This window comes from Penicillium psychrosexuale, assembly GCF_028828465.1.
Source record: "Penicillium psychrosexuale strain IBT 29551 chromosome Unknown utg000004l, whole genome shotgun sequence".
Classification (NCBI taxonomy): domain Eukaryota; kingdom Fungi; phylum Ascomycota; class Eurotiomycetes; order Eurotiales; family Aspergillaceae; genus Penicillium; species Penicillium psychrosexuale.
In genome coordinates, this window is record NW_026643189.1 from 1,569,090 (window position 1) to 1,592,668 (window position 23,579).

Sequence of the window (23,579 nt, forward strand, 5' to 3'; positions counted from 1 at the left end):
ACATAGCACAGTCTAACGCTCCGAGGCTAAATTAATTGTCTCCGATTTAAACGGGTAGCTCGTGTTAATGGATACACTCGCGATTTCCGGGTTTGAAAGTGATCTCCGTGCATATTCACTTCTTATAATCCTATACATAGTGAAACCGGCCTCGCCGAGGCTATGAGCGTCATTGGGGTCGATGCTTTCAAAAGTACAAGAATAGTGTTGGCACGACGATCTAAAAACATAGCCCTCGGACTACAGCTCAGCCAGCCACATAGTACTACTTCTATGATCAGCCCTACAATTCAGCTGGGTATTTTTAAAACTAAATACATACATATTCGGTTTCGAACACTAACCTTAGTAAATAAAGCCGACACCGAAATCTTTTGTACGCAGAGAGAACTACGTCGACGGGCTTCGCGAATCAAAGCTTTACTTTGAACAGGACCACGACGCTCACCCGGTCTATCCGATCGTGTATTGAACCAATTTGTCAAAGGCTGCTAGCTTGTAATGCATAACGCTATTTTATTGGGGGAGGAAGGAATCACATGTACCAGCTGAAAACGAGCAGAAGTAAAAGTGGACCCGATATAGAACAGGAATACCCACCCAGGGAGGGAGCCCTATCGACCCAAGAAGCTTCTAAATAGATTACCGAACAGATGGAACTCGTTAGTGGAAGCAATTGAACCATCTTCCCTCCCCTCCCCTCCTGCCTGGCATACATGGAGAACCGGAATCGGCTCTAGAACCACATACGGGCTGAACCCGGGCGTAGTTAGTGTCAGATAACAGAGGATAGAATAAATAGGTGTCCAGATAGATATTCATTATAGTTTAATTAATTTGAGGGCGTTTAGGTGAAATCTATATATCAAATCCAACGGCTTTGGTTGGGTAACCAGCTCGCTTATTGGGTACGTTTATAAGACCTTTGGTAACCAGATATCCACCTCGTATAGCCCTGTGTCGTTATCTACGGAGTACTCCGTATGTTGTATAGATCAATGTTATACCGGGATATCTTATTGCGCACATTCACGGGGGATATGAGCTAGAAACCTGAAATGATGCATGATCGACATGCACCATCACAGCTTGGCATACTTGAAATTGTGAGTTCAGCTCAATGTTCTGTATTGGACCCACCTATCAGTCAGATATTCACGTTCCCGATGAAGCCCGGCACTGATGGCCCGGGAGCGCGGATGGGTTCGATCGTTATGAAGCCAAAACGAAGCATACTAATGCTCGGTACCGCGAATACGCCCCAGGTGGGGATGAGACTAATGCCATAGGAGCAATGATCTACGCGTTCATGCTTGTTACTTCATATATTATACATCATATGTGGTACATAGTGACAATAATGAACGGTGATTGGCACATCGGTGATATGTTTCCAGGTGATATAAATATGGATGCCCCCTTCAGATGAGTAGTTTCTAACACAGCATCCTTACTACGTCAGTTTACTTGTTTCCTGACATCCGAATCATTCATCCTAAACAAGAGCATGGAGTCTTTTCGGAAAAGACTGCTTGCGACAACGGTCGATGAGCAAGCTGAAACCAAACCCACTCAACGATTTGCAGTTATTTCACAGGGATCGGACCTCAGCAATGGGCTCCGAGACCTTTCAATCAAAGAACTGGCACAGGCCGTGAACTTCATGTGTTGGTGGATTGAGAGCATCATTGGACCGGCACATTCTGACTCCCCAGAGACGGTGGCCTATATGGCGGGCAACGATGTGCGCTATCTCATCTTCTTTCTTGCATGCCAGAAGACTGGATATCAGGTAAGGAAACTTGCCATTCAAATTGAGAATAGAACAGCCGGACTGACTCTTATAGGCTTTCTTGCCTTCCACCAGGAACTCGGACGAAGCGTATGTTCATCTACTGAGCGCGATAAACTGCACAAAGTTCTTCTTCGGCGAGGAGCGTCAAGAACGAGTACTGGAGATCCAGGGACTTGTTCCGACATTGGACATCTTCCAGGCCCCGACCCTGAACACAATCCTCAGCGACGAGAGTGGTCTACGCCACTACCCATATACCAAGTCCTATGCCGATGCAGAGGATGACATTTTTTGCATCATCCATAGCTCTGGAACGACAGGTAAATCCCATAAACGTGGCACTGTGACTGTGAACCAAGCTAATTCCCTACAGGAATGCCCAAGCCGGTGTATCTCACCAACGGCTTCATCATGACCTTCGATTCTACCACTTACCTCGAAAAGCCACCAGGTCGCCGGCCAAATACATTCCACGAGCTAGATCAAAGTCAGCTGCTGCTGGCCGCGGCTCCTTTCTTCCATCTAATGGGACTGGCGACATTCATCTTCTCGGTGTGGAACGAATGTCCTATGTTCGTTGCCCCCGATAAGCCACTCTCTGTCGACTATATGATAGAGCTGCTGAGCACTGGCCACCCCACAGTCGCACTCCTGCCACCCTCGGTCCTGGAAGATATGAGCCAATCCGAGAAAGCACTAGCTTGTTTGAAAGAAGTCAAAAAAGTCTACTTCGCCGGCGCGCCTCTGCCCCTAGAGATCGGCGAGAAATTGCGCAAGTATACGGAGATCATAACGGTAATTGGAAGCAGCGAGGCCGGCGTGATCCCAGGGCTAATACCGGAGGACGAAACCAACTGGGGCTACTTCGAATGGAATGAAGACTACGGAGTGGAAATGCAAGACGCCGGCGGCGGCGTGTTCGAGTTGGTGATTCCTCGGAAGGAGGATTCTCGCGACTGGAAGGCCGTTTTCCACACATATCCCGAGCTCGATGCGTATCCAACCAACGATCTCTTCACCCGACACCCGACGGACCCACGTCTGTGGAAGTTCTGCGGGCGCAAGGACGATGTGATTGTTCTCAGTAATGGCGAGAAGTTCAATCCTATCGGGATGGAGGGTATCATCGAGGGACACCCGCTGGTTCGGAAAGCGGTGGTAGTCGGCCAGTCCCGGTTCCAGGCTGGACTGCTCGTCGATCCGAGTCCTGCGGGATGGGATATGGACCCGAAGGTCTTGATTGAGGAGATCTGGCCGGTAGTGCAGGCGGCTAACCAGACCATCGCGGCTCATGGCCGGGTGATGAAGAACAAGATCAGGCTCGCTGTGAAGACGAAGCCATTCCAGACGACTCCTAAGGGTAACGTGCGGCGCCGGATGGTGCTTCAGGACTACGAGGAAGAGATTGATGCAATCTATACCGAGGACCTCGTGGATGACTTGGACCAGTCTCTACCGCAGACGTTGGACCATGAGAGTCTTACGGAGTATATCCACCAGGTTATTACCCGTGTCCTGGAGAAACCCGAGATCGCAGATGATCAGGACTTTTACGCTGCCGGTCTTGATTCTTTGATGACCATTCATGCCTCTCGGATACTGCAAAAGGGCATTCAGCTACGTCGGCCGGATGTGGAAGCAGGAGCCATCAACGCCCAGACGATCTATGGCAACCCCACAGTCCACCGATTGTCTCAAGCCGTGATGGACATCTTAGATGGAAGAGCCCAAGCTAATATCCCGCGAGCAGAGAAGATCAAGAGTCTGCTGGAGAAGTATACGTCTGATCTTCCAGTGCGGGAAGTCTACCGCGAGAATGGATTGCCCTCGCCTTCGACTGTGATCCTGACCGGTTCAACTGGCTCACTGGGAACTTATCTCCTGCATGATTTACTAAACAGCGATTCCATCACCAAGGTTTACTGCCTCAATCGTTCGGATGCCGAAGCACGACAGAAGAAGAATTTCGAAGAGAAAGGCTTACACTTCGACGAAAACAACTGGAAAGACAAGGTCGAGTTCCTACAAGTCTCATTCGGAGAACCACAATTCGGCCTGGACGATTCCAAGTACCAAGAACTTCTCGACTCGGTCGACACCATCATCCACAACGCCTGGAAAGTCGACTTTAACCACTCCGTCGATTCCTTCGAGGGCACTCACATCCGGGGTGTGCGGCGCTTCATCGACTTCAGCTTGAACAGCCGCCACAACGCCCATATTCACTTCGTCTCCTCCATCAGCACGGTAGGCGCTTGGACCCCTGACAAGGGAGATCTGGTCCCCGAAGTACCGATCGACGACATTTCAGTCGTTCTGTCACAGGGCTACGGCGAGTCCAAGCACATTGCCGAGCGCATCTGTCTGGAGGCATCGCAAAGATCTCAAGTCCCCACGTCGGTGCATCGCGTCGGACAGATTGCGGGACCGACTAGCGCGCGCGGACAGTGGAATCGACAGGAATGGCTGCCGACGATCATTGCGACGTCAAAAGCGATGGGTAAAATCCCCGACCAACTTGGCTCGGTCGCGGTCGATTGGGTTCCAGTGGTAAGCCCCCCCCGAAGATTATGATTCACTAGCTCAGCCAAGAGAAAAAAAAATTTTAATTTCTAACTTGATTTTAGGACACACTATCCAATATTATAGTGGAAATTGTCAACACACGTCATAGGGACTCCTCCGAAGCAAGATCTGCCGTGTTTCATCTCACCAATCCCGAGCAGACATCATGGTCGACGTTGATCCCGGCGGTCCAGAGCGAGTATGCAGTCGAGCCAGTTGCATTTTCGGGGTGGCTTGGCGAGCTAGAGAGTATCACCAATCCCAGCAGTGAGGAAGTTGCCTCCAAGCCGGCACTCAAGCTGCTGGGTTTCTACCGGGGGTTGGAAGGCGAGGGCAGTGCCCTGTCTGTACCGCTGGATGTCCAGCGGACGAAAGCGGCAAGTGCTAGTATGAGAGCGCTGGGCGCGGTCTCTCCCTCGTTGATGCGAAATTGGCTGCAGCAATGGCAATTCTGATTAATATAGCATATGTTGGATTATATCTCGAATTAATTTATCTAATGTCCACTGTGTATAGTTATTGCTTCCAAGGTTATTCTACCTAGGTAAGGCTTGAACATGACATAAGTCGTGACTGTGCGCGACCGGAGCTTCCTCATTGGGTGATTACCTCAGAAACCCACCCGATTAGGTTTCTTTTTCGCTTGGCTGGGTCGGCGTTTGCTATTTGCCGAGCGGCTGTGATTGGCCCGCAGACTCGGGCTATGCCCTTTTGGGCTGCAGGGTGGTCTGTTCGGTGCTAGTTCTCTGCAGGGATGCCTTAGCGAGCGATGCGATCGGAGAGATCTCCAGGGGCAAAAAGAAGAACGAAAGGATCTGATATATCAAGATATATCAACAGATATCCCAACAATCGACATGTCGCCCGAAGAATCAAAATCGACTTATCGAGCGTATCTTCAGGGCTGACAGCCTATCTGTCGCCCTGAACAAGCCCGATCCCCCGATCGCCGCGCCAAGGCTCGCCTCACAACCCCCCAAAGGCACACCCGGCGGGCAGAAGCAGTGGCGCCAAACACCATGGTTCTCTTCCCTTTTCCCCTTCTCGCCTCTCCAATCATTGCAACATATGATAAAATGGAATGTTCCCCGAATTCCCCGAGAACGTTGGTTCGAGCCATGTGGACCTGACGTCTGCCAAAGGGGACTTTGCCTTTTTCTTTCTCTTTCCCCTACCTCTCCCATGGTACGGCCTTGGGTACCTATTCATATTTTGATAGGATTATGATTGGATGTTCTTTCATCTAGTACTACTTGCGGTTGTATGGAGGTAGTGCTCTGATGTCTAGTCCAGGTCTAGTTCGGAGTTCAAGTTTATCGTAGGACGGACAGCAATATGATAGTATACATCATTCTGTGGCCTAGTTATGTGGTATATAATTTCGAACCGATAACCCTCCATTGTGCGACCCAACTCGTCATACTCGGACAAAGTTCTGACCTCTACGGGACGGGGCCTTGTCCGCGGTTGCTCAACGTTGTCGGAGCTCTACAACATATACATACAACTACAACATACAAACGGGGTGGATGCACCAGCCCGTGCGTAGAAAGAGTATACCCGGTTATTCATTGAAGGATAACCGAGTACGGAGTAAACAGACAAGAATAGCTGGAGCAGATGTATCCAACACCTTTTCCCCCCAATCCTGCAAAGCGAATCAGCACCGATCGACTGGGTCGCAATGGCATCATAAATGGTTCCCCCTCTTGCATCCACATCAGTCTAGATTGCCGATCGCACACACAGGGATTTTGGATGGAGTCCGGAGTATTCAATTGAGAAAAGGGTCCTGGAGGAGGGGATGTAGAACACATTAGGCTACACGGCATATCTGTGTAGCCGTTGGGGGTGGTTTGAAAAACAATCGAATTAGAAGGGATCGTACATTGAGTCCTTACTAAGTTACAACATAACATGCATGGATAAATATAAATATAAATATAAATATAAAAATAAAAATAAAAGAATAAAGAATCCTTCCAGGCTCTGCTGCTACCATGGTTCAAGCTGTGTCAACCACCGGAACTAGACGGAGTGAACCTTGGGAAAAGACCTTTTGGATCGGCAACGGTCAATTTGGGTTTAGTCACCTTTTCTTTTTTTTTTTTTTTTTTTTTTCTTTCTTTGGGAATCCGATGGAATTCTCCACTGACAGTTGTTTGGTCTAGAGCCAACAACATCCTCTCGATTCAGATTTCCCTTTCTCACATATCTCCTCTTCATCTTCATATATTCATCTCTGTATCCATCTCATATATCCATCCCATCTATCCTTCTCGTCTACAAAACAAAGCCAGAAACTGTACGACCCAGGATCTCCCTGTTCCCTTCCCCAGTCCGTTTGCCGATGTAAGCAAAAGCACCGAAACCTCTCTTTCTGCCCAGCCAGTTAGTCTCATCAACTTGTTTGGTCCACGTCGCTCGGGGGAATTCATTTTCGTTTTCTTTTTCCCTTTTCTGTATTTCGAATTTCTGTATTTTTTGGCCGCCCTGCCTGGACGATAATCGACATTTCCCCGTCTTCATCGGATGCTAACTGGTAGACCCTCAGTTCCCGCGTTTCCCGGACTATTACTACTCTATCTCCCCATCACACCGCCACGTCCTTTCCCGCCCAAAAGGCCATTGAGGGAATGACTTGTTCAAACTGAGCGTTGTCTCTCTTTATCTTGTGGCCACCCCTCGCATCCAATGCTGAACGGCAACAAATCCCTATATACCAGCCACCCCGTCCAAGCGGCGCTCACCTCGTGAGAATGTACAAACTGTCTCAAATTATCGACGCGACACGAGAAAGTCTCGACGCGCTCGACTCGCCTCTACGCCAGCCGCACTCTCCATTGACTATGAATACCTCCGCGCCGGCCTCGCCTGCTGTTTCTTTGTTCTCCGCCGCAGGCCACAACCGGGTCTCCAGCTCGGTCTCGTCCTTGGTCTCTTCGTCCGGTCTGGGGAACTCAATGGACAGTTCCAGTCGGAGTCAGTTGACCGGAGTCAAGGAAGAGGATTGCACACGCGACTCATTGGAAGATCATTATTTCCGTATGTGCCAATCGCCAAAACTCCCCGATATGCAGTTGCTAACCAGACCTTCTATAGAACACTTTGATCGCATGTCTGCGGCAGATTCATACTTTTCTCCCATCGATAACTCAGATACCTACGATCTAAGTGTCACTGGCATGGAGACTGCCCCATCACCGAAAAAGAGGCGCTCCGGCTCAGACACTATGTCATTAAAGGGCGCCTCGCGCATTAACTCGCACATCTCAACCATGTCAGCCCGGTGGAAGACTAAGCGATCCTCCAGTGGTGATGGCGATACGTTCCCGGATGCTCTACGTTCTCGCGCGAACTCCGCGGCCTCCTCCGCCTTGGCAAGTCCCATCACTGGGCCTGTACCTGTGAGCCGGGTCGACTCTATTCCCCCTTCTCCCGCGCGAACCATTTTCGAGGAGCGCGCGAGCGAGTCGAGCGTGCGCCCAATTGATATCACCCGCGCGAACAGTCTCAGCCAGGACGACAACGATGTGCAGCAAGCGACAACCCCTCTCCTGCCACCATTTATGAGAGACAACCCAATGAGCAATGCGTCCCTCGTCCAGTCACCTCTGCAGTCTCCGTCAGTCGCAGATGCGAGTGAAGCAGCGTACTATAACTATAATGTGACCTCGGACCCGCGGTTTATGGGAAATCTTCCCTCCCCACCACTTTCGTCCAAGCCTTCCGTGGCCTCCTTCAACCGGCCACGAGCCAGCACCGTGCGCACAGTCTCGGGCGATGTAACGCCCCTCGTCCTCTCCGATCCCAATGATGAATGGGCCAACAAACTCGGCCACGCCAATTTCACTATCATGCCTGAGCCTTATGAACCCGTAGTTTGTGACCTCGGCCATTTCCAGCAGCTGCGGGGAGACTGGGACATTGCGCGTTGCAACTTTGCCAAGCACCTTGTCCGCACTGGCGAACACTACGGTATGACCTCGAACATCTATAAGCTCACCATTGATAAATGGGATTCGATCAACCGCGAGTGGGCAAAGCAGCACGAGGCCATGCTCGACCAGCTCAGCGCTATAGATGGTGTTGCTCTCACGCTCACCCATTCCAATATCCACCCTTGCCAACAGCTCCGTATTCCCCGTCTGCATGACAACGACAAGTTCCCCGAGATGGGGGATGAGGATATTGTCGGCCCAATGACTGTGGCACCGGCTGCGGAGCTTGCAGGTCCCTGCCGTTCTGAGAAAAAGAGAAGTTTCTTCCGCTTTTTCCAGGACTTGGTCTCCCGACCTTGAGACCTGAGTCTTCCGTTAGGCTCTTGTCTTTTGTCTTTTTCATTTCCACATTTTCAAGCGATCCGCAACGATAATGACGATAGATTATTCCCCGCGCGCATTCTGACTCGTTCAATCTCGCCCGCACTGTTACGATTAATGTCTCTCTTTTACTCTTTTTTTATTTTTTCTGTAATGACTCTCATGACTCACGATCCGGATCAGCGACTACTGTCTCGCCCCGCATCATGCCATTCCTTTGTCTATATTGCGAGTCTTGTCTTTTCTGGGGGCTATCTTTTCTTCTCTTTCTTGGTCCTGGATGTCTTCCTGCGTTTCCACCGAAGACATCCACTTCCTTCAACAGCCGACAAGAAAGAGAACGAAAAGTGAACCCCTAACTGACTGGGTGTGCCACCCTTCTCCTTGATTTTGTCTCCATTACATACTATACCCCCCATACACCAAGCCTACCAACCGTTGTACCCCATAGACTTCAACCCTACCCATATCTCTGCTTCACAGCAGAACAGGACAAAAACGTGAAAAGCATTTTGAAAAAGTACCATACAATGTTTCTATATGTATATATCCGTCTTGATTTCACAGTGGCAGCTTATGCACAATACACATATGTTTCATATACGAATGTCTTATTACCTCTGCATCTAATTCTCAATGAACATAATATTATGAAACCCTCATGTCCATATCATTTGAAGGGATGACACGGTGCATAATAGAATCCCACGTGGGAGAGACACTTATCGGATATGACCTCCAGGGCTACTGTTGCATATGAGTCACATGTAGAAGAAGACGGTGGAGAGGAAGTGACCTGGTAACTAGTTAGAGTGGATCAGCCACGTTGTGCTCTTAATGATAAAGAGAATTCACCCCGCGTCATACCCCGATGCCTCGCTTCTGGATGACTCTTCCGGTGGGACTAATTTTTCACGGCGGGTAAGCCATCTCTCTCGCCATAACCGCGGGGTTCAGCCCTAATACTATCCGAAGTGACAAGTCTCTTCAGTATCGATTCTTAAGAACATTAGCTAGGTATACAAGTAACAATAGAAGCAATTAATTAAAGCGCTGGTTTTACAACCCCCTAAACAGTGACTCTAACTACATAGCCTAGGCCATGAAGGAAAAGCAAAAGCAAAATGCATAGTTGCTACTCCGTAGTTACTCCGTCCTCAAGCCGACATTAGACTCGCCTAGACTCAGTCTTGTCGGTCTGGGCTAGTGTTATCGGCGCTGCCTCGTCTCCATAAATCCTTTGTGAGAATCCTTTGTATACGTGAGAATCCTTGCGAAAAGTTCTTCGACTCGTTCTAGGAAGGATCCGGTTGCTACCTAAGTACGGAGTACGGAGGACTCCGGTGGATAGATAACTAGATACTAGATACTCCATTGCCTCGGGTGTACCTGCCTCGCTATCTAGAGTCATATTGCTAAGCAATCTTGTAATGATTCGAATAAAAAGTGGCCTCAGGATGAAGTAGGATTAGGCCGGTGAGGCACACTAGGTACATACAGCAATGAATTGGGATTGGGTCTTGTTCAATTGGCCATAAAAACTCAGGTGGCATAGTTAGATAATCTACCAGCTCCTCGCTACTAAGTCAGGGCGTTAGTTAGTGCGCTCTTAACCCTAAGTCTTAGAAAAATATCTCGCGTCTGTTGTAGCGGATACGGAAAAAAAAAACAGCAAAAAAGTGAGCACTGAGTGTGGATCGAACACACGACAACCTGATTTGCAATCAGGCATTCTACCACTAAATTACCAGTGCGCCAGAACCCTAAACCACTAGGCTATTGGTCCTGATTTGTGATTTATTTTATGGTTTAGGGGAATATAACATACATTTGGTTATGCTCAATATATGCGACTACTAGTATCTGGGTTGTTTTTCACTGTGACAGCTTATGCACAACACATATGATTGTCATATGCAAATGTCTATAGTTAATTACATCTATAACTACCTACAATTCTCCTTATGAATATAATCTATGAAACACCATGTACATGTCCTGTCATTGGAAGCCCTGGATGACACAGTGCATAATAGAATCCCCCGCACGTGGGAGAAACAGTCGAACATGACCACTACTATTTACCGAGGCATAGTTCAAGCGGAAAGCGCGTTACATATGAGTCACATGTATGTACAGTAACTAGTTAACGGTGCAGGGAAATGATTTGGTAGAGTGGATCGGCCACGTTGTGAAGCTACCGCCATTTGATCCTATAAAGTGTAATACACTTCAACAGCTGGATTGGGCTTCTGATACTGAAAACAAGTCTGCATGATCCAATTGAGACATATAACTATCCGTATTTGGAATGCCTCGGTTTAATCTTTAGATCTTGAGATTATGAGTCAGAGACCTTGTCTTTCAGATTCAGATTGCGTCTGGATCCGGTAACTAGAGTGTATGTAATTGATTCTGTTTATATGTGCGTGTACGGAGTATTGAGTGCGATAATTGGTTGCTTACTACCAAGACTACATGACGTATATCTATGTGTGTAGTTATGCGCCAATCTCAGGATATATGTAGGTCATGTCTGAGATGGACATGCAAAATTCCAAATCGCATCGGATACCCCTCCCTCAGCCTCGGGATCCAGGCAGAGCTGAGAATCTCGGATCTAAGATTATCACAGAACCGGAACATGCATTGAGGCAGTTGAGATCAATATTCGCGCTTTTGAGGTCCGGTGAAACCCCGCCAACAGTAATAGGCCCGTAGACACGAGCTATGTTTCAGCTTCAAAGCATGCAGACAGAGAGACAAGATTGGGATGAGCACGGCGCAGACAGACGTAAGCATAAGCCCAGGATGCAAATATGGCAAGTGATAGGCGTATTTACCAGTCCGGTACTTTCAAACCCAGTACTGGCCCCAGATGCTCTTTGCCTCTTCGTTGCCATGGAACTGGAACTCGACGGGGATGATGTCGTCAAAGCCCTCGTCCAGCGTTGGTGCGCGGAAGCGGCGGCCGAAGTCGCCGAAGGCGATGCCGGGAAGGGATGTTCGGGATTCGGGGTTCTGGTTGGAATAAGAATAGTACGAGATTAGATAGATATTGCCAATACATACCAGCTCTTTGTTGGACGCTCGGACGGCGTTGTTATGCCGACATAGGTCTGGTGTCGAGATGAATTGTACGCAACGGATAGGGATGTTGAGTTCTTTCGCGAGAGATGTCCAGTGAGCTCGCGTTTCTGGGTCGGCGTTGGTATTATCTAGGTAGTCGGGTTAGATGGCTGAAAACTGGAAACTGAGCTGGCAGAGATAAACCACCACGTACCGACTGCTACAGATTTCTTGGCTTCCAAGTACTCGCGGGCGACCTTGAGGCATTTCGGACGCTGTTGCTCATCAGCATTAGATTCAGTTTCATTTGGATTAGTTCGCGCACCGTTTTGAGAAGATCTTGGTTGACTCGTTCATAGCCTAGAGGCTCCAGGTGGTTCCAGTAGAAAGTGGACTTTCCGGCACCTGGGCTGCCACAGAAGATGACAAGCTCAAGTGGGTGCTTGCGAGTAAAGGGTTTGGCTACGATGAAGACCTGTCAGCAATCTGCCAGAGTTGAGTTCCTTGGGGATACCAAGTTCTTTGGAAGAGCACGTACCTGGCTCTTCGAGATCCGACTTTACGAAAGAGATAGGGTCAAAGCCCATCGTCGCCGGCTCCGTGATCTGCCCGAGGAAAAACTCCTCCGGGGTCTTGAACGGCATACCGATGTTGGTAGCAAGTCCCCTAGAGCGAGATCAGACTTTGTCGCAACACAACGGTCATGATTCTTACCGATCCACGGCTGAATGATCACCTGGCCTTCCAGCCGCATCACCGACGAAAAATGACGCGGGCAGGTCAACACCCGCAACGTCGAAATCATAGTCGTCCAGGAACTCGCGCCACATGCCGAGACGGGGTTTCCTATATTCAGGGTCTGTCGTGGCCGCGTAGACGCTGACGGGGAAATCCAGTTCGGTCATGACAGCAGTCATTTTTTCCTTAAAGTTTGACAGACTTTTGGAGTCACTCCGTCCACCCTTGATATCCTTTTGGATACTGATCTTCTTTTGGTTGGAGAAAATCACCACTTGGAAGCTGTCAAAGTATGAGCTAGTGGGCTCATAATCATCGAGTCTGAACATACCCTTCAGCGTTGAGCTCCTTCAGTCGGCCCGGGACTTTGGTGTTCCACCATTGCCAATCAGTGGCAGACTTGGGGAAGACATTGCCCGATTTGGTTTTGATCAAGGTTGAATCCTATATCAACGTCAGTGGACCTATCTCTCAACGCTACCCGTTCTAGCATTCAGTTCAACCACTGACCAAGTCAAAGCCAGCGATTCGGCGCAGTTTCTCAGCGGGAGGCACTGTCTTGCCCGTTGTCTGCTTTCCGATGATAACACTCGTGCCGATGACGCGCCATGTGATCGGTTCGGGCTTCTTTTGGGAGGCCGGGGTGAAGAAGTTTGCCGCCGATTTCTCTGTAGGTCATTTTTTTTAGTAGTGGCTAACACGCTAGTGGATAATAAAGACTCACTGGTTACCGTCGAGTCGACCTTCCGGCGTAGTGGTGGTGGAGAGATGGCTTGGGGGGAGGCGGCTCTCTTGGCTGCGCCCTCGGCCATTCTGACAGTCCGGGCGAGTGAAGACGTCGTGAAGGTATACGGGTAAGTTTAGATGCGTGTTGGTTGATTTGATCAGTTCTCGCTGTGAGATGCAGTTGAATCCGAGATATATGTTGGACGCGCCGAGACGCGGGAGAAATCACGAAGTCACATGTTCTGAACTTAAGGTGAGCATTGTAAGCTGTATGCCAAATGTACGATATAAATTCAATAACAATAATAATAATAAAATAAAAAATACAGGAGGGAGGACAGTCACCTTGAAGAAAGTGAACTTGGTCATGATCCCGAAAAGGAAGAAAGAATGCCAAGCGCTGGAGAAACACATTTTGACGTCGAATCTGGCAAGATTTGTTTGTATCTTTTTCTTTTTCTTTTGCCTTTTGAGATAGGACTTGCACAGGTTTACCTGCTCAGCCAAGGCCTACTAGGACAGCAGTATAGGCGTTGTGTTCACTTATGGGACTATAGAATTATGTATGGCTTCTATAGACACTCCTACTGAGAGGAACGGAAATATTCAGTCGACTTGATTGCTATGATGGGTATATTTCTTTTCCAATAAAAACAAGCTCGAGTCTATCAACGCCATACCGTCGCTGGAGACCGGGTATTCGTAGTCTCCAGCATGCTCACAACCGAAAGGTGGCCATCTACTTCGCCCGCGTATCAAGAGACAGTCGATCTGCCTGCTCCAGGACAACCGCCGACTTCAACTGTTCACGCAGGCCAAAGAGATGCTGCGAGGCAGTCTTCATCGTCTCCTGGTTGCTACCATCTTGAACAATGATATAGGCCTGCAGCACATAGCTTCCGCTCTTCTCGAACAAAGTCATATCCTTCAAAGGAGGCAGCTGTCGCCGGGGCAGGTTCGATTCATCCCCACCGGGGTAGTGCAGCACGCGATGCAAGAAGATAGCAATGTCATTATGGATGAACATATCACCCTCGACCACATACTCCGTAGTGAAACTAGAACCAGGGTTAGTGTCCGCGATCATGAGATCGATTCGATGACGCCACTCACTTATAACCCCACGCATTCATAGCCTGCACGATATCTCCCCGCGGTAGCGTGGCGCTCGACATCAGACGCGACGTGACCGCCGAGCGGGTGCCAGCTTCCGGGATATCACGAAACTCCAACTTCCATGGTTGACGTTCATAGTCGTAAGAAGATGAAGACACATTAGGCTTTGAATCGTCCGTGCCGGCCATCTGGGTGTCTCCATCGACGGGGGCAGTGGATCCGAAATCCGATTCGGAAACCGGCCCAACCACCTGGGTGTAGTACATATTCCCGTTGAGCATCTTGTTCAGCCGTTGCAGGTCCGCCTGTTGCAGGTCCTGACTGGCTCCGGTGCGCCCCGCCATACCCGGTTTGCGGTAGGCCTTGAAGATCAGCCGCCGTTCTAGGCAATGGCGGGGTTGCATGGCAGTCAGCCCGGCAAGTTGCTGCAGGAGCTCATGATGTTGATGGACTGGAACCGAGGCGAAAAGCGACTGCTCGTGCATTGTCTGATATGTGTGTAATGCAACGGGTGAAGCCGGGATATGCCTGTCAGGGTCCAAGCTCCTGGTGGCGCAACCTAACGTTATCAAAGTGATCAAACTATTTTTTATGTGTTGCAGCTATTGCTAATAATCATAGCGTTTACGGGGATGTTTGCTGTGTTTGCTGTGTTTGCTATGTTTGATCTGTGTGTCTGTGTGATTGGATATTCCTTAGCAGTACGCAGTACTCCGTAGTTCAATATTGGATGCTATTGAATTTTCCGATGCGTCCATGGTATGAGGGAATCCGAATTCCGGTGCGGGCAGGGTCCATGGATGCCCCAACGCCGCCATCCAGTGACAATCCGTGACTTCCTTGTGCCTAAGGCTGAAAGGCAAAAGAAGGCAAAAGAAGGAGGAGCCCATGGAGAGCTCACCGAGCCACGGACTGGGAAATGAGGGGAAGAGGCTCGGAATCTGACCCCGAGGCCAATACCGCTGGGATATGGCGTGACATATATAGTCTTCTCCAATACCCCAGGCCCAGGATGTACAGTAGTTCACCCGGTCCCGAATCGGCTCCTAGTTCTTCTTATCTTCTCGTCTTTTCCCCTCTAAGACTATTAATTCTCAATATCACTTTCTCACATATATCCAAAACTCATTCCTACCGTCAAATAACTAGAAACCATTCCCTTGTTGGGTGCCTCGTTGCTCTCGGTCGGATTCGGATACCACCGGACCCGGTCAATTTCGCACATTCCCGCATTAAATTGATCTTACCATCTTCCCACCTCACACTCTAATAACTACATAACTATCAAAATGCGTGCCACTTCCATCCTCCGCAGTGCTGCCCGCACTCCCCTCATTCACTTTATTGGCAAGCGCTCCGTGCCAAGTACGTCAAATCCTCCATGTCCGAGCTCGAATCCTGAGACCAAGCTAACCTCCTCCCAGAGTCCATTGACCACTCTCCTCGTGTTCACCCCGCCTCTCCCACCGGCTCGCTCCCTGACTCTTTCGCCACCTACCGTGCTAAGGCTCAGCAGCACGGCCCCCTCGGTCGCTCCTCCTTCAACGGCACCATCGGCGGCCACTCCGGTGCTTCCTTGGGCCCCGTCAAGCCCCAGGAGGGCGAGTTCTTTGATCGCGCTGAGCTTCCCGCACGCTTCGGCCGTCTGCCCTGGACCGAGGCCGAGATCGAGGCCATTGAGACCGGCGGCGCGAGCTTGTTCGCATAAGCGTTCTCTCGGGCGAAATAACAATTGTCTCAAAATGTATGAATGGGGCATACTTCCAATGGAAGTTGCGTGATGAGCGAGCTTGAGTCTTGGATTTGGATTTGGGGCAGTTGAGCGCGGTCACGATCTGACTTGGGGCATTGCCAATACCTTTCTACCTTGCCGGTCGCTAGGACACGGATCTGATGCATGTTCACTCGTTCCGAGGTTTCCGAGACCAGAAACTCTCACTCTATACTCTGTTCCTTGTGTTTGAAGCCCATTTGCAAGGTCGTCTTTCTCTAGCGGTCATTCTTTGCCGCTCTTTTCTTTCCTTTCGGTGTTTTTGCACTCGTTGTACCCGGCGCTGGTGGTTGCTTTTTCTGGGTGTTCTATTTTCATGCGCACATGCAGCTGTGTCGTCCTGACGTCGAAAAGCAGAGTCGCGTTCGTCTTATACATAGGTTGTGGTCAGGACTTGGTGATTCTTGTTACATACATAGGCTCTGTGAGCACTATTCAAAATGTATTTTTCGACTAAGCTTTTTATTAGACGCATAATACGAATATAGACTATACAGCCGAACTATAGTCTTAGCGTTAAGTATCAAGGGTAGCAAGTACGTGGTCTCAAGCACGTGCCTCCCGGCTCTACCTCAATTCGCCCTTGGAGCCCTTGACTACTTCTCATCCCGACGTCTGATTAAACATGACCTCCCATGTCAGCGAGACGAATAGGCTGACAGTCCGGGAGACAGACGAGGCTGGAAATCCTACTGCAACCTATATCTACTCGGGAGGTGTCGCTTCCTCGATCACTTCAACACCGACTGGCCGAGTAGATGTAATAGTAAGTGATCATTTCTTATTTCATATTGGTTTTCTAGCACTGGACGTTTGAATTGCACGCAGACCGGAGTCCCAGATATGGTCGTCATCTTGCGAACTGGTGAGCATCCCGGTTGATGTTCTGGGACATCTACCCTCGCTTTATAATGAATATCTTCCTGGAATACACATACTCTCTCTTGTATCTATAGTACATGAAATGTGCTCATTCAATCTCGATTCATGGCATTGATTCGAAACATGGTTGTCATTGCATGATTCAGAACCTTCAACGCTATATTATACCTCAAAGTTTTCGATCTTAACTAACCTAGTATAACAGAGCGCCTCTCCATCAACCTCATCATGGTCAGCCAAGCCTCTATTCAGCTCCCTGAGTGATGTTTTTCTTCCTTCCGGATATCCTCAAAGTGTCAGCGATGACTATCTCCCGTGAGTACAGAAAGGAGCTGTTGAAATGCATGAAACATCCCGATATATAAACATTGCTGATTTAAAACCAGATATCAAATCTTTGTGAGCATTCAATCCCTAGCTGCCAACCAACTGCCATAGACAGAACCCTCATGGCTCGAATTACTGGCTCTACCATATCAAAGCAATACCAAAGACATAGAACACAGATCTAACACCAATCCACCAGGATTCCCTTCAAGCCTTCTGCAGCTCAATAGCAGGCCTCCTCTCCTCCAGAGCCGTCCTCCAAGGTCCATATCCATACCCAACTAGAAGACAAACAACTGACAACCAACCAACATACAGGAGTCGGTGTCGGCAACGCCAACGCCTCTCCAACCTCCGCCCTACTCTTACACATCCTGCAAGACATATCAGGCCGCATCGCAACGATCTGCTTCGCCCACCGCGTCGGCACAGCCCTCGAGCCGGAATGCAAAACCTACCGACTAGCAGCAGACGTCTTTAACGATATCGCCATGATCCTCGACTGTCTCTCGCCGGGTGTTCCAGCCGGACCAGCGCGAGTGACTGTCCTCAGCACAGCTGGTGTGCTTAGAGCTCTCTGCGGCGTAGCTGGAGGTAGCTCGAAGGCGAGCTTGAGTGCTCATTTTGCTAAATGGGGGAATCTGGCGGAGCTTAATGCTGTGCGTGCCATTTTCAGATTCCTGTGTACTGTCTAGTTTGGAAATTGACAGGCAGGGCTAATCTATATTTTGTCGTGTAGAAAGACTCGTCTCAGGAGACTGTCATTTCGCTTTTCGGCATGCTGGTAAGCATCTACATCCCCATCCCTAACCCAAAGAATCTGCCCTAACAAACTCAGGTCGGATCCGTAGTAATCTCCCACATAACCAGCTTCACCACAACCTGGCTCCTCCTCCTAATCCTACTAGCCCTGCATTTAAGCATGAACTACGCCGCCGTGCGCGCCGTGCAAATGACAAGTCTAAACCGCCAGCGCGCGAACATCGTCTTCTCCGCCCTCCTGGACTCAGACAGCAGTCTAGCCCTAGCCCTAGATCTCAATCTCAATCTCGGTGCTACACCCACAACTACACTAGAAAAGAAAAGCACTCTCCTCACACTCACACCGGCACAGGTCGCCCAGCACGAGCGCATCTTCCACCAAGACGGCGCGTTGCAGTGGACGCAGCATACAACAACCCAGCACCTAGGATCCGCGCAGATAGGCGTGTCTATGTCTACATTCCTGCGTAGTTGCGGATCAAGTTCCGGTCCCGGGTCAGGTAGGAAATCATCATCATCATCATTCCCACGCACGCTCCCGCTACCGCAACTTGTGACTGTTTTCGCGGATGAGTACTATATGCTGTTTCTCGCACCGGGAGGGAACCCGAATTCGAATGCGAATGTAACGAAATTGCATGCTTCGATTCTCTTGAAGCGGGGCTGTGCAGTCGAGCACCAGTTGAAGGCGTGGGCTCATGCGTTGCTGGCTGCAAGGGTTCTGGCTCTGGTTGGGATTTCAACGCCTTCTTCTTCTGTTGATGCGGTTCTTGCTGTTGTGGAGAGGACGCTTGGCTTGTTGAATGCCGATGCGCGATTCCAGGGATATCTGATGGCGTTGAGGGGTGTTGGGTGGGATGTTGGTATTGCGGCTTTGGAGACGGGGGGGGGACGGAGGATTGATATTTGATATTATATTGTATATTTACATTTCTTCTATTCAAGACTTTGGCTTTACATTCAACCTTCAACCTTCAACCTTTATCCCATTCTCCACTCGATCCTATCCTATAACTACATATGGTAAATGCAATGAAAGCCACACTCCGCAGTGCCGAACAGACATCCCATTAACTTCGAAAGGCAGCGAAGGGGTTACGTGTGCATCTGTGCTACAACACTAGAAGCCTATCTGTACGTCTCCCCGGGCTCTCGCTTTCGGCCGACATGTCTGGGTGTAGGCATATCCGACGTGTGTGACCAGAATGATCGAGAAAGGTCTAGACAAGACGGTTGGTTTCGGGGTTGAGGGGGGATACTCGGATGCCTGCTGGGAGGACAGGTGGTGTGATTTGATTCCAAGGTGTTTAGTTGAATTGAAACATGTGTTCAGAATGGAAGAGTCGAGGTCTTGGTTAATTGTTGGGTTTGGAATTGCCCTGACGGTCGAATGCATGACCTATGTATGTATGTGTATGTGCATATCTGCATGGGAATTCAACGCTACGGAGGACAGACACTGGAGTACATGATATACTTTGTATGGTTTCACTGTTTGAAAAGAAATGCGAGGAGGGGTATCAAGTCTATTGATTCCGAATAGAATAAAATCCCAATTTTGGGAGATGAGAGACCGAGACATGTCTCGACCAAAACGCCGTGTGTCCAGAGGACCTGAAAAGCCACCAGGTCCTCTATCCAATCTATAGATGAGAGTATGATATGATATATATGGGTTTCTTTTCCCGATGCCATCCGCCAAAAAACCATGAAAAAAGTAACAAGTGAAAATGAAAATGGAAAGAGGATGCTCAGCCGGAGACATCCCAGAAGAAGAAGAAAAAAAAGAAAGAAAACGCCGGTTTCATATGCTTTCAATGCGTCATGCTCTCATACACCGCCAATATAAACGCTCGACAAAGGCTAGAATGAAGTCGTGGGATGATGCATTTCATGCAAGTGTGTAATGATGAGAAGAGTCGTTGCGAGGTTCGTAGTTGTCGTAAGTCCGGAGACAAAAGGGTGTGTTTTGGGATCTCGACAAGAGTCGGGATCAAAGGGAGGAAAGAGAAGACAATTAGTCGTCAAGACCAAGAATCTTAAGTTCGCGATTGCTACCGTTGCTGCCTACAGTAGAGCGCTTCTTAAAGCCAAGCTTCATACCCATCTTCTTCCAAGGGTTCTCGGTGCGAAGCTTAGGACTGTGCATGGGCAGATGCGGCTCGCTGGCAGGCGGCGTGGTGGGCGGCGTCATTGGCTCCTCGGCGGTGGGGCTGGAGCTGGAGTCATCGGTCAGCGACAGATAAGCCGACTCGCCGCTGGTACTGCCAAGGGGGCCGGAAGTGCGTTTCCCGAGAGCATGCATGGCGCCGAGGGACATGGTCGAGCGGTTGTGACCCGTTGCGGGAAGATCCTTGGTGGACGACTGCGGGGAGGTGCGCTTCGACACGCGCGACCGGACTGTTTTGATCGGGTGCTCGTCCAGGCTCGTCGATGATAGACTCATGAAGTCATCGGGCCCCACAAAGGGATCGGAAGGACCCATGGAGGGGGAGGTGGTGTGACTGTTGACGAAGGGGAGGAAGATGGACTCCTCCATCAGGTCGTGGATGCGCTTCACGGCGGAATCTAACGTCTCGGGCACGGGCGGCGCGGTCACATTCTTGTACTGTAGGAGCGCATCGCGGACTTCGCTCGACAGGTTGATCTCGCGCGGCGACCCGGGGAAGATGTATGCGGACAATAGGCGTTTCCAGAGCATTCGCAGGTGCTGATTCTCGGGGCAGTCCGATTCCAAGGCGGCCGGGCCCAGTCGTCCAGCTAGAGCGTAGTAGGAATCCCGGTAGCGGTTGGCCTCCATGGTGAATTCCAATGTTTCGAGACAGTGATTCTGGGAGAGGTAGGCCATGAAGGCACTCAAGGTGTATGGAGGAGGAGCAACGTTGGCCAGCACCTCATTGAGCGTCGGGCGCATGGAGAAGGCCCCCGACGAGATGGCTAGGCTGACCGGCCGGGAGCCAGATGATTCCATATCCTCTTCGGAGTCGCTGTCTGAGGAGGTGGGGGACAATTCGGGGGTTGCGGTAGGAGTATGGTTCCGAAAGAAGAGAGACGGAGCCAACGTCTTCTTTTTAAGCATAGCGTAGAGTGTGCGTCGGGGACCTTTAATCGGCTTTTTTCTCACCGGTCGTCCCCTGCGTGTGGGACGAGGCTCCAGCTTGAGATGAAAGAGGGTTATCGGGATACAGGCATATAGGATGCGCAACACGGGATGACAGGAATGTAGGGAACGTATAGGGAATGAGGTAGAGTGAGTCGGGTGTGTATAGTTTGGAGAGGCAATATAAAAGGTAAATAATAGAAAGTGGAAAAAGAGAAGCGGAAATCACAGCACTAAAGAAGAAGAATAAAAAGGTGCAAAGGGCGGATTCTCGAATCATTATTCATGACGATACCTTGGGTAATGGTAACGGGGCCACCCTCAGTAGACTTAAGTGGGGCCCATGGGGGACGCTAAACTAGTTTCTGCGCCCAAGTGGGGGCCGGTGGAGTCGTCTTTCGATAAGATGTCATTATTATTTTTCTTTTTTTCTTTTCTTTTCCCGTTTTTTCCTTTCTATTTCTTCATTCGGTTTATTTCGGTCTTTTCGCGTCGTGGAATTTCCTGATTGGCTCTGGCTTGGGTCTTATTGTGGCAACACACTGAACTCTCACGTTTGAACAAGCGCCTAAGATCTGCAAGGGAGACCTCTGAAATGTATGTTGTACGGAGGAGACAATCTTCTGTCGCGATTGAAATCGAAGCACACGATCCACTGATATATTATGTAACTCCATGTCGGTCCATCACTCCACATTCCTTCCAGAAGTCATACGTGTAAGCTTCCACGGGTTCTGGAAAGTGAACGCGCCCAACGTGGCGACTTTGAATTTTCGTTCCCCTGAACTCCACCAACACGAGCTCTTTGAAGATACACTCCATCCGACGGAGTACCCCGTACAATGCATGTCCATCTTCTATGCCGGATGAGGATATAACTCCTACATCTACTGCCTAATTGACGATAGCCTCTTATCTCCCGGACGCTAGCACGCCATCCGAGACCGGAATGTCAATCCTGACCCACGGTTCTGTGGTAAAGAATGACCGTACCATTACTGGTAAAAGACACGATAAGGCCGTGTGTCACGGCATTCCCTCCTTGCATCGAAGGTCCTCAACTCTTCCCAAGGTTGGCGTTCCCAGGCTGGCGTTCCCAGGTCTGGCACGTCATCTAAACCGTAATAAACCGAATGTATTGTATCAAATCATGTACATTTAAGTTCACATGGCCCTGCCGATCATTCCAAACCCGGTTCTGAGGGAGATCATCTGTAACCACACTGGAATGTCACACAAGCTCTGAACTTTGTCTCTCGATCATTACTAGATGCATGCTCGGGGCTCGTGGACGCGTATGTGGAATTCACAGGGATCCGGCAAGGTACAAAGATGAGAAATAGATTGGCTTATTTGGTGGAGGCAAAAAAGAGACCCGAGCAACCGTGGAATAAGGAATAAGGAACAAATAGAGAATTTAATGCAATGCTACTCTGCTATATCGTACAATATCAAATTCAACTGCTTAACTATATCCTTAAACGAAATAACCTGACTGCAGCCGAACCCGCCCAGACCTTCTAGAATTCTAGAAACCCCGTCGAAGCACTTTAGTTCCTTCAATCCACTCGATCGCCACATCCGATATTAATTCATTCTCCCAACCCCTGAACGGACTCAAGTTCCACACCCAGTCACCCGTAGAATCAGAGTTTTCTTCGTAGATCCGGGTGTCGCCACTATCATGTTCATCTTCTGTTTGTCCGAGTCTGCCCACATAGCAATATCGAATACAACATACGCATTTTATGCATGCCAAGCCAGGTGTAAGTCACCGTTGACATGGAGATCGTTGCGACCCACATCCTATTCCTTTTTTCCCGACAATGTTCGGCCGAAATTATGGGCGCATACCGTAATACTGCACATCGTGGTACTTCCGATTCAAACCGAGCGCCAAGACTGGGAGAGATCTGTCCGCTATAGATCCACTTCTTGTCTTTCACTGAGAACATGGATAGAGGAATGTAGTATAAATTATATCACATATAGGGAATAGTCGAGTTGACACCAATTGTGTCAGATCAGCCTGCACGCTCTGGGGATAAGGTTGCCGTTGAACATGGCTCAATGAAGCTTGGTTCTACATTAGGATTTGACAGGTCGAAACATCCATGTGTACGTCTGCATGCAGGATACAACATATATAAAAGTGTTATAGTTTCATGGATCATACCAATTGGGTAAAGACGGATATTACTTGCTATTACTTGCCATTGAGTTCATCTCAGGTCCACACTAATAGTTCTACCGTTATTGCGAGATGGTCGGATAGCATCCTAGTCAATATTTTGCTTTATGCAAGGGCACAGACCGTTTGAGAAACCGTCAAATGGCATAGAACATACAATAGAACACCTACAGGTGCAGATATAAGTAATACTCGGTCCTACATTGTAATGCAAA

General features: G+C 49.3%; 8 protein-coding genes across 8 annotated transcripts; 5 read left to right on the plus strand and 3 right to left on the minus strand.

The window, feature by feature from the left end:
• Positions 1–1,507: 1,507 nt before the first annotated feature.
• Positions 1,508–4,815, plus strand: N7518_006411 (putative NRPS-like enzyme; the record flags this gene model as incomplete). Its single annotated transcript, XM_057187338.1, has 4 exons — positions 1,508–1,792; positions 1,848–2,115; positions 2,169–4,345; positions 4,423–4,815. The coding sequence occupies 4 exons, from the start codon at positions 1,508–1,510 to the stop codon at positions 4,813–4,815; spliced, it is 3,123 nt and encodes a 1,040-aa protein (XP_057039041.1).
• A 2,304-nt stretch (positions 4,816–7,119) lies between these two features.
• On the plus strand, positions 7,120–8,661 carry N7518_006412 (uncharacterized protein; the record flags this gene model as incomplete). Its single annotated transcript, XM_057187339.1, has 2 exons — positions 7,120–7,405; positions 7,463–8,661. The coding sequence occupies 2 exons, from the start codon at positions 7,120–7,122 to the stop codon at positions 8,659–8,661; spliced, it is 1,485 nt and encodes a 494-aa protein (XP_057039042.1).
• A 2,877-nt stretch (positions 8,662–11,538) lies between these two features.
• On the minus strand, positions 11,539–13,301 carry N7518_006413 (putative DNA 3'-phosphatase Tpp1; the record flags this gene model as incomplete). The annotated part of the gene is made up of 9 exons (XM_057187340.1): positions 11,539–11,703; positions 11,755–11,900; positions 11,966–12,026; positions 12,077–12,213; positions 12,290–12,417; positions 12,466–12,771; positions 12,821–12,933; positions 13,000–13,157; positions 13,214–13,301. 9 exons carry the CDS (start codon positions 13,299–13,301, stop codon positions 11,539–11,541), a joined length of 1,302 nt encoding a protein of 433 aa, XP_057039043.1.
• Positions 13,302–13,954: 653 nt separating this feature from the next.
• Positions 13,955–14,816, minus strand: N7518_006414 (mediator of RNA polymerase II transcription subunit 18; the record flags this gene model as incomplete). Its single annotated transcript, XM_057187341.1, has 2 exons — positions 13,955–14,273; positions 14,329–14,816. The coding sequence occupies 2 exons, from the start codon at positions 14,814–14,816 to the stop codon at positions 13,955–13,957; spliced, it is 807 nt and encodes a 268-aa protein (XP_057039044.1).
• Positions 14,817–15,620: 804 nt separating this feature from the next.
• On the plus strand, positions 15,621–16,039 carry N7518_006415 (alpha-ketoglutarate dehydrogenase subunit KGD4; the record flags this gene model as incomplete). Its single annotated transcript, XM_057187342.1, has 2 exons — positions 15,621–15,696; positions 15,756–16,039. 2 exons carry the CDS (start codon positions 15,621–15,623, stop codon positions 16,037–16,039), a joined length of 360 nt encoding a protein of 119 aa, XP_057039045.1.
• Positions 16,040–16,727: 688 nt separating this feature from the next.
• On the plus strand, positions 16,728–18,006 carry N7518_006416 (RUS1 family protein; the record flags this gene model as incomplete). Its single annotated transcript, XM_057187343.1, has 5 exons — positions 16,728–16,868; positions 17,190–17,299; positions 17,371–17,383; positions 17,511–17,574; positions 17,630–18,006. 5 exons carry the CDS (start codon positions 16,728–16,730, stop codon positions 18,004–18,006), a joined length of 705 nt encoding a protein of 234 aa, XP_057039046.1.
• A 227-nt stretch (positions 18,007–18,233) lies between these two features.
• Positions 18,234–18,983, plus strand: N7518_006417 (uncharacterized protein; the record flags this gene model as incomplete). Its single annotated transcript, XM_057187344.1, has 1 exon — positions 18,234–18,983. One exon carries the CDS (start codon positions 18,234–18,236, stop codon positions 18,981–18,983), a length of 750 nt encoding a protein of 249 aa, XP_057039047.1.
• Positions 18,984–20,090: 1,107 nt separating this feature from the next.
• On the minus strand, positions 20,091–21,152 carry N7518_006418 (regulator of G-protein signaling domain-containing protein; the record flags this gene model as incomplete). The annotated part of the gene is made up of 1 exon (XM_057187345.1): positions 20,091–21,152. One exon carries the CDS (start codon positions 21,150–21,152, stop codon positions 20,091–20,093), a length of 1,062 nt encoding a protein of 353 aa, XP_057039048.1.
• Between the last annotated feature and the right edge of the window lie 2,427 nt (positions 21,153–23,579).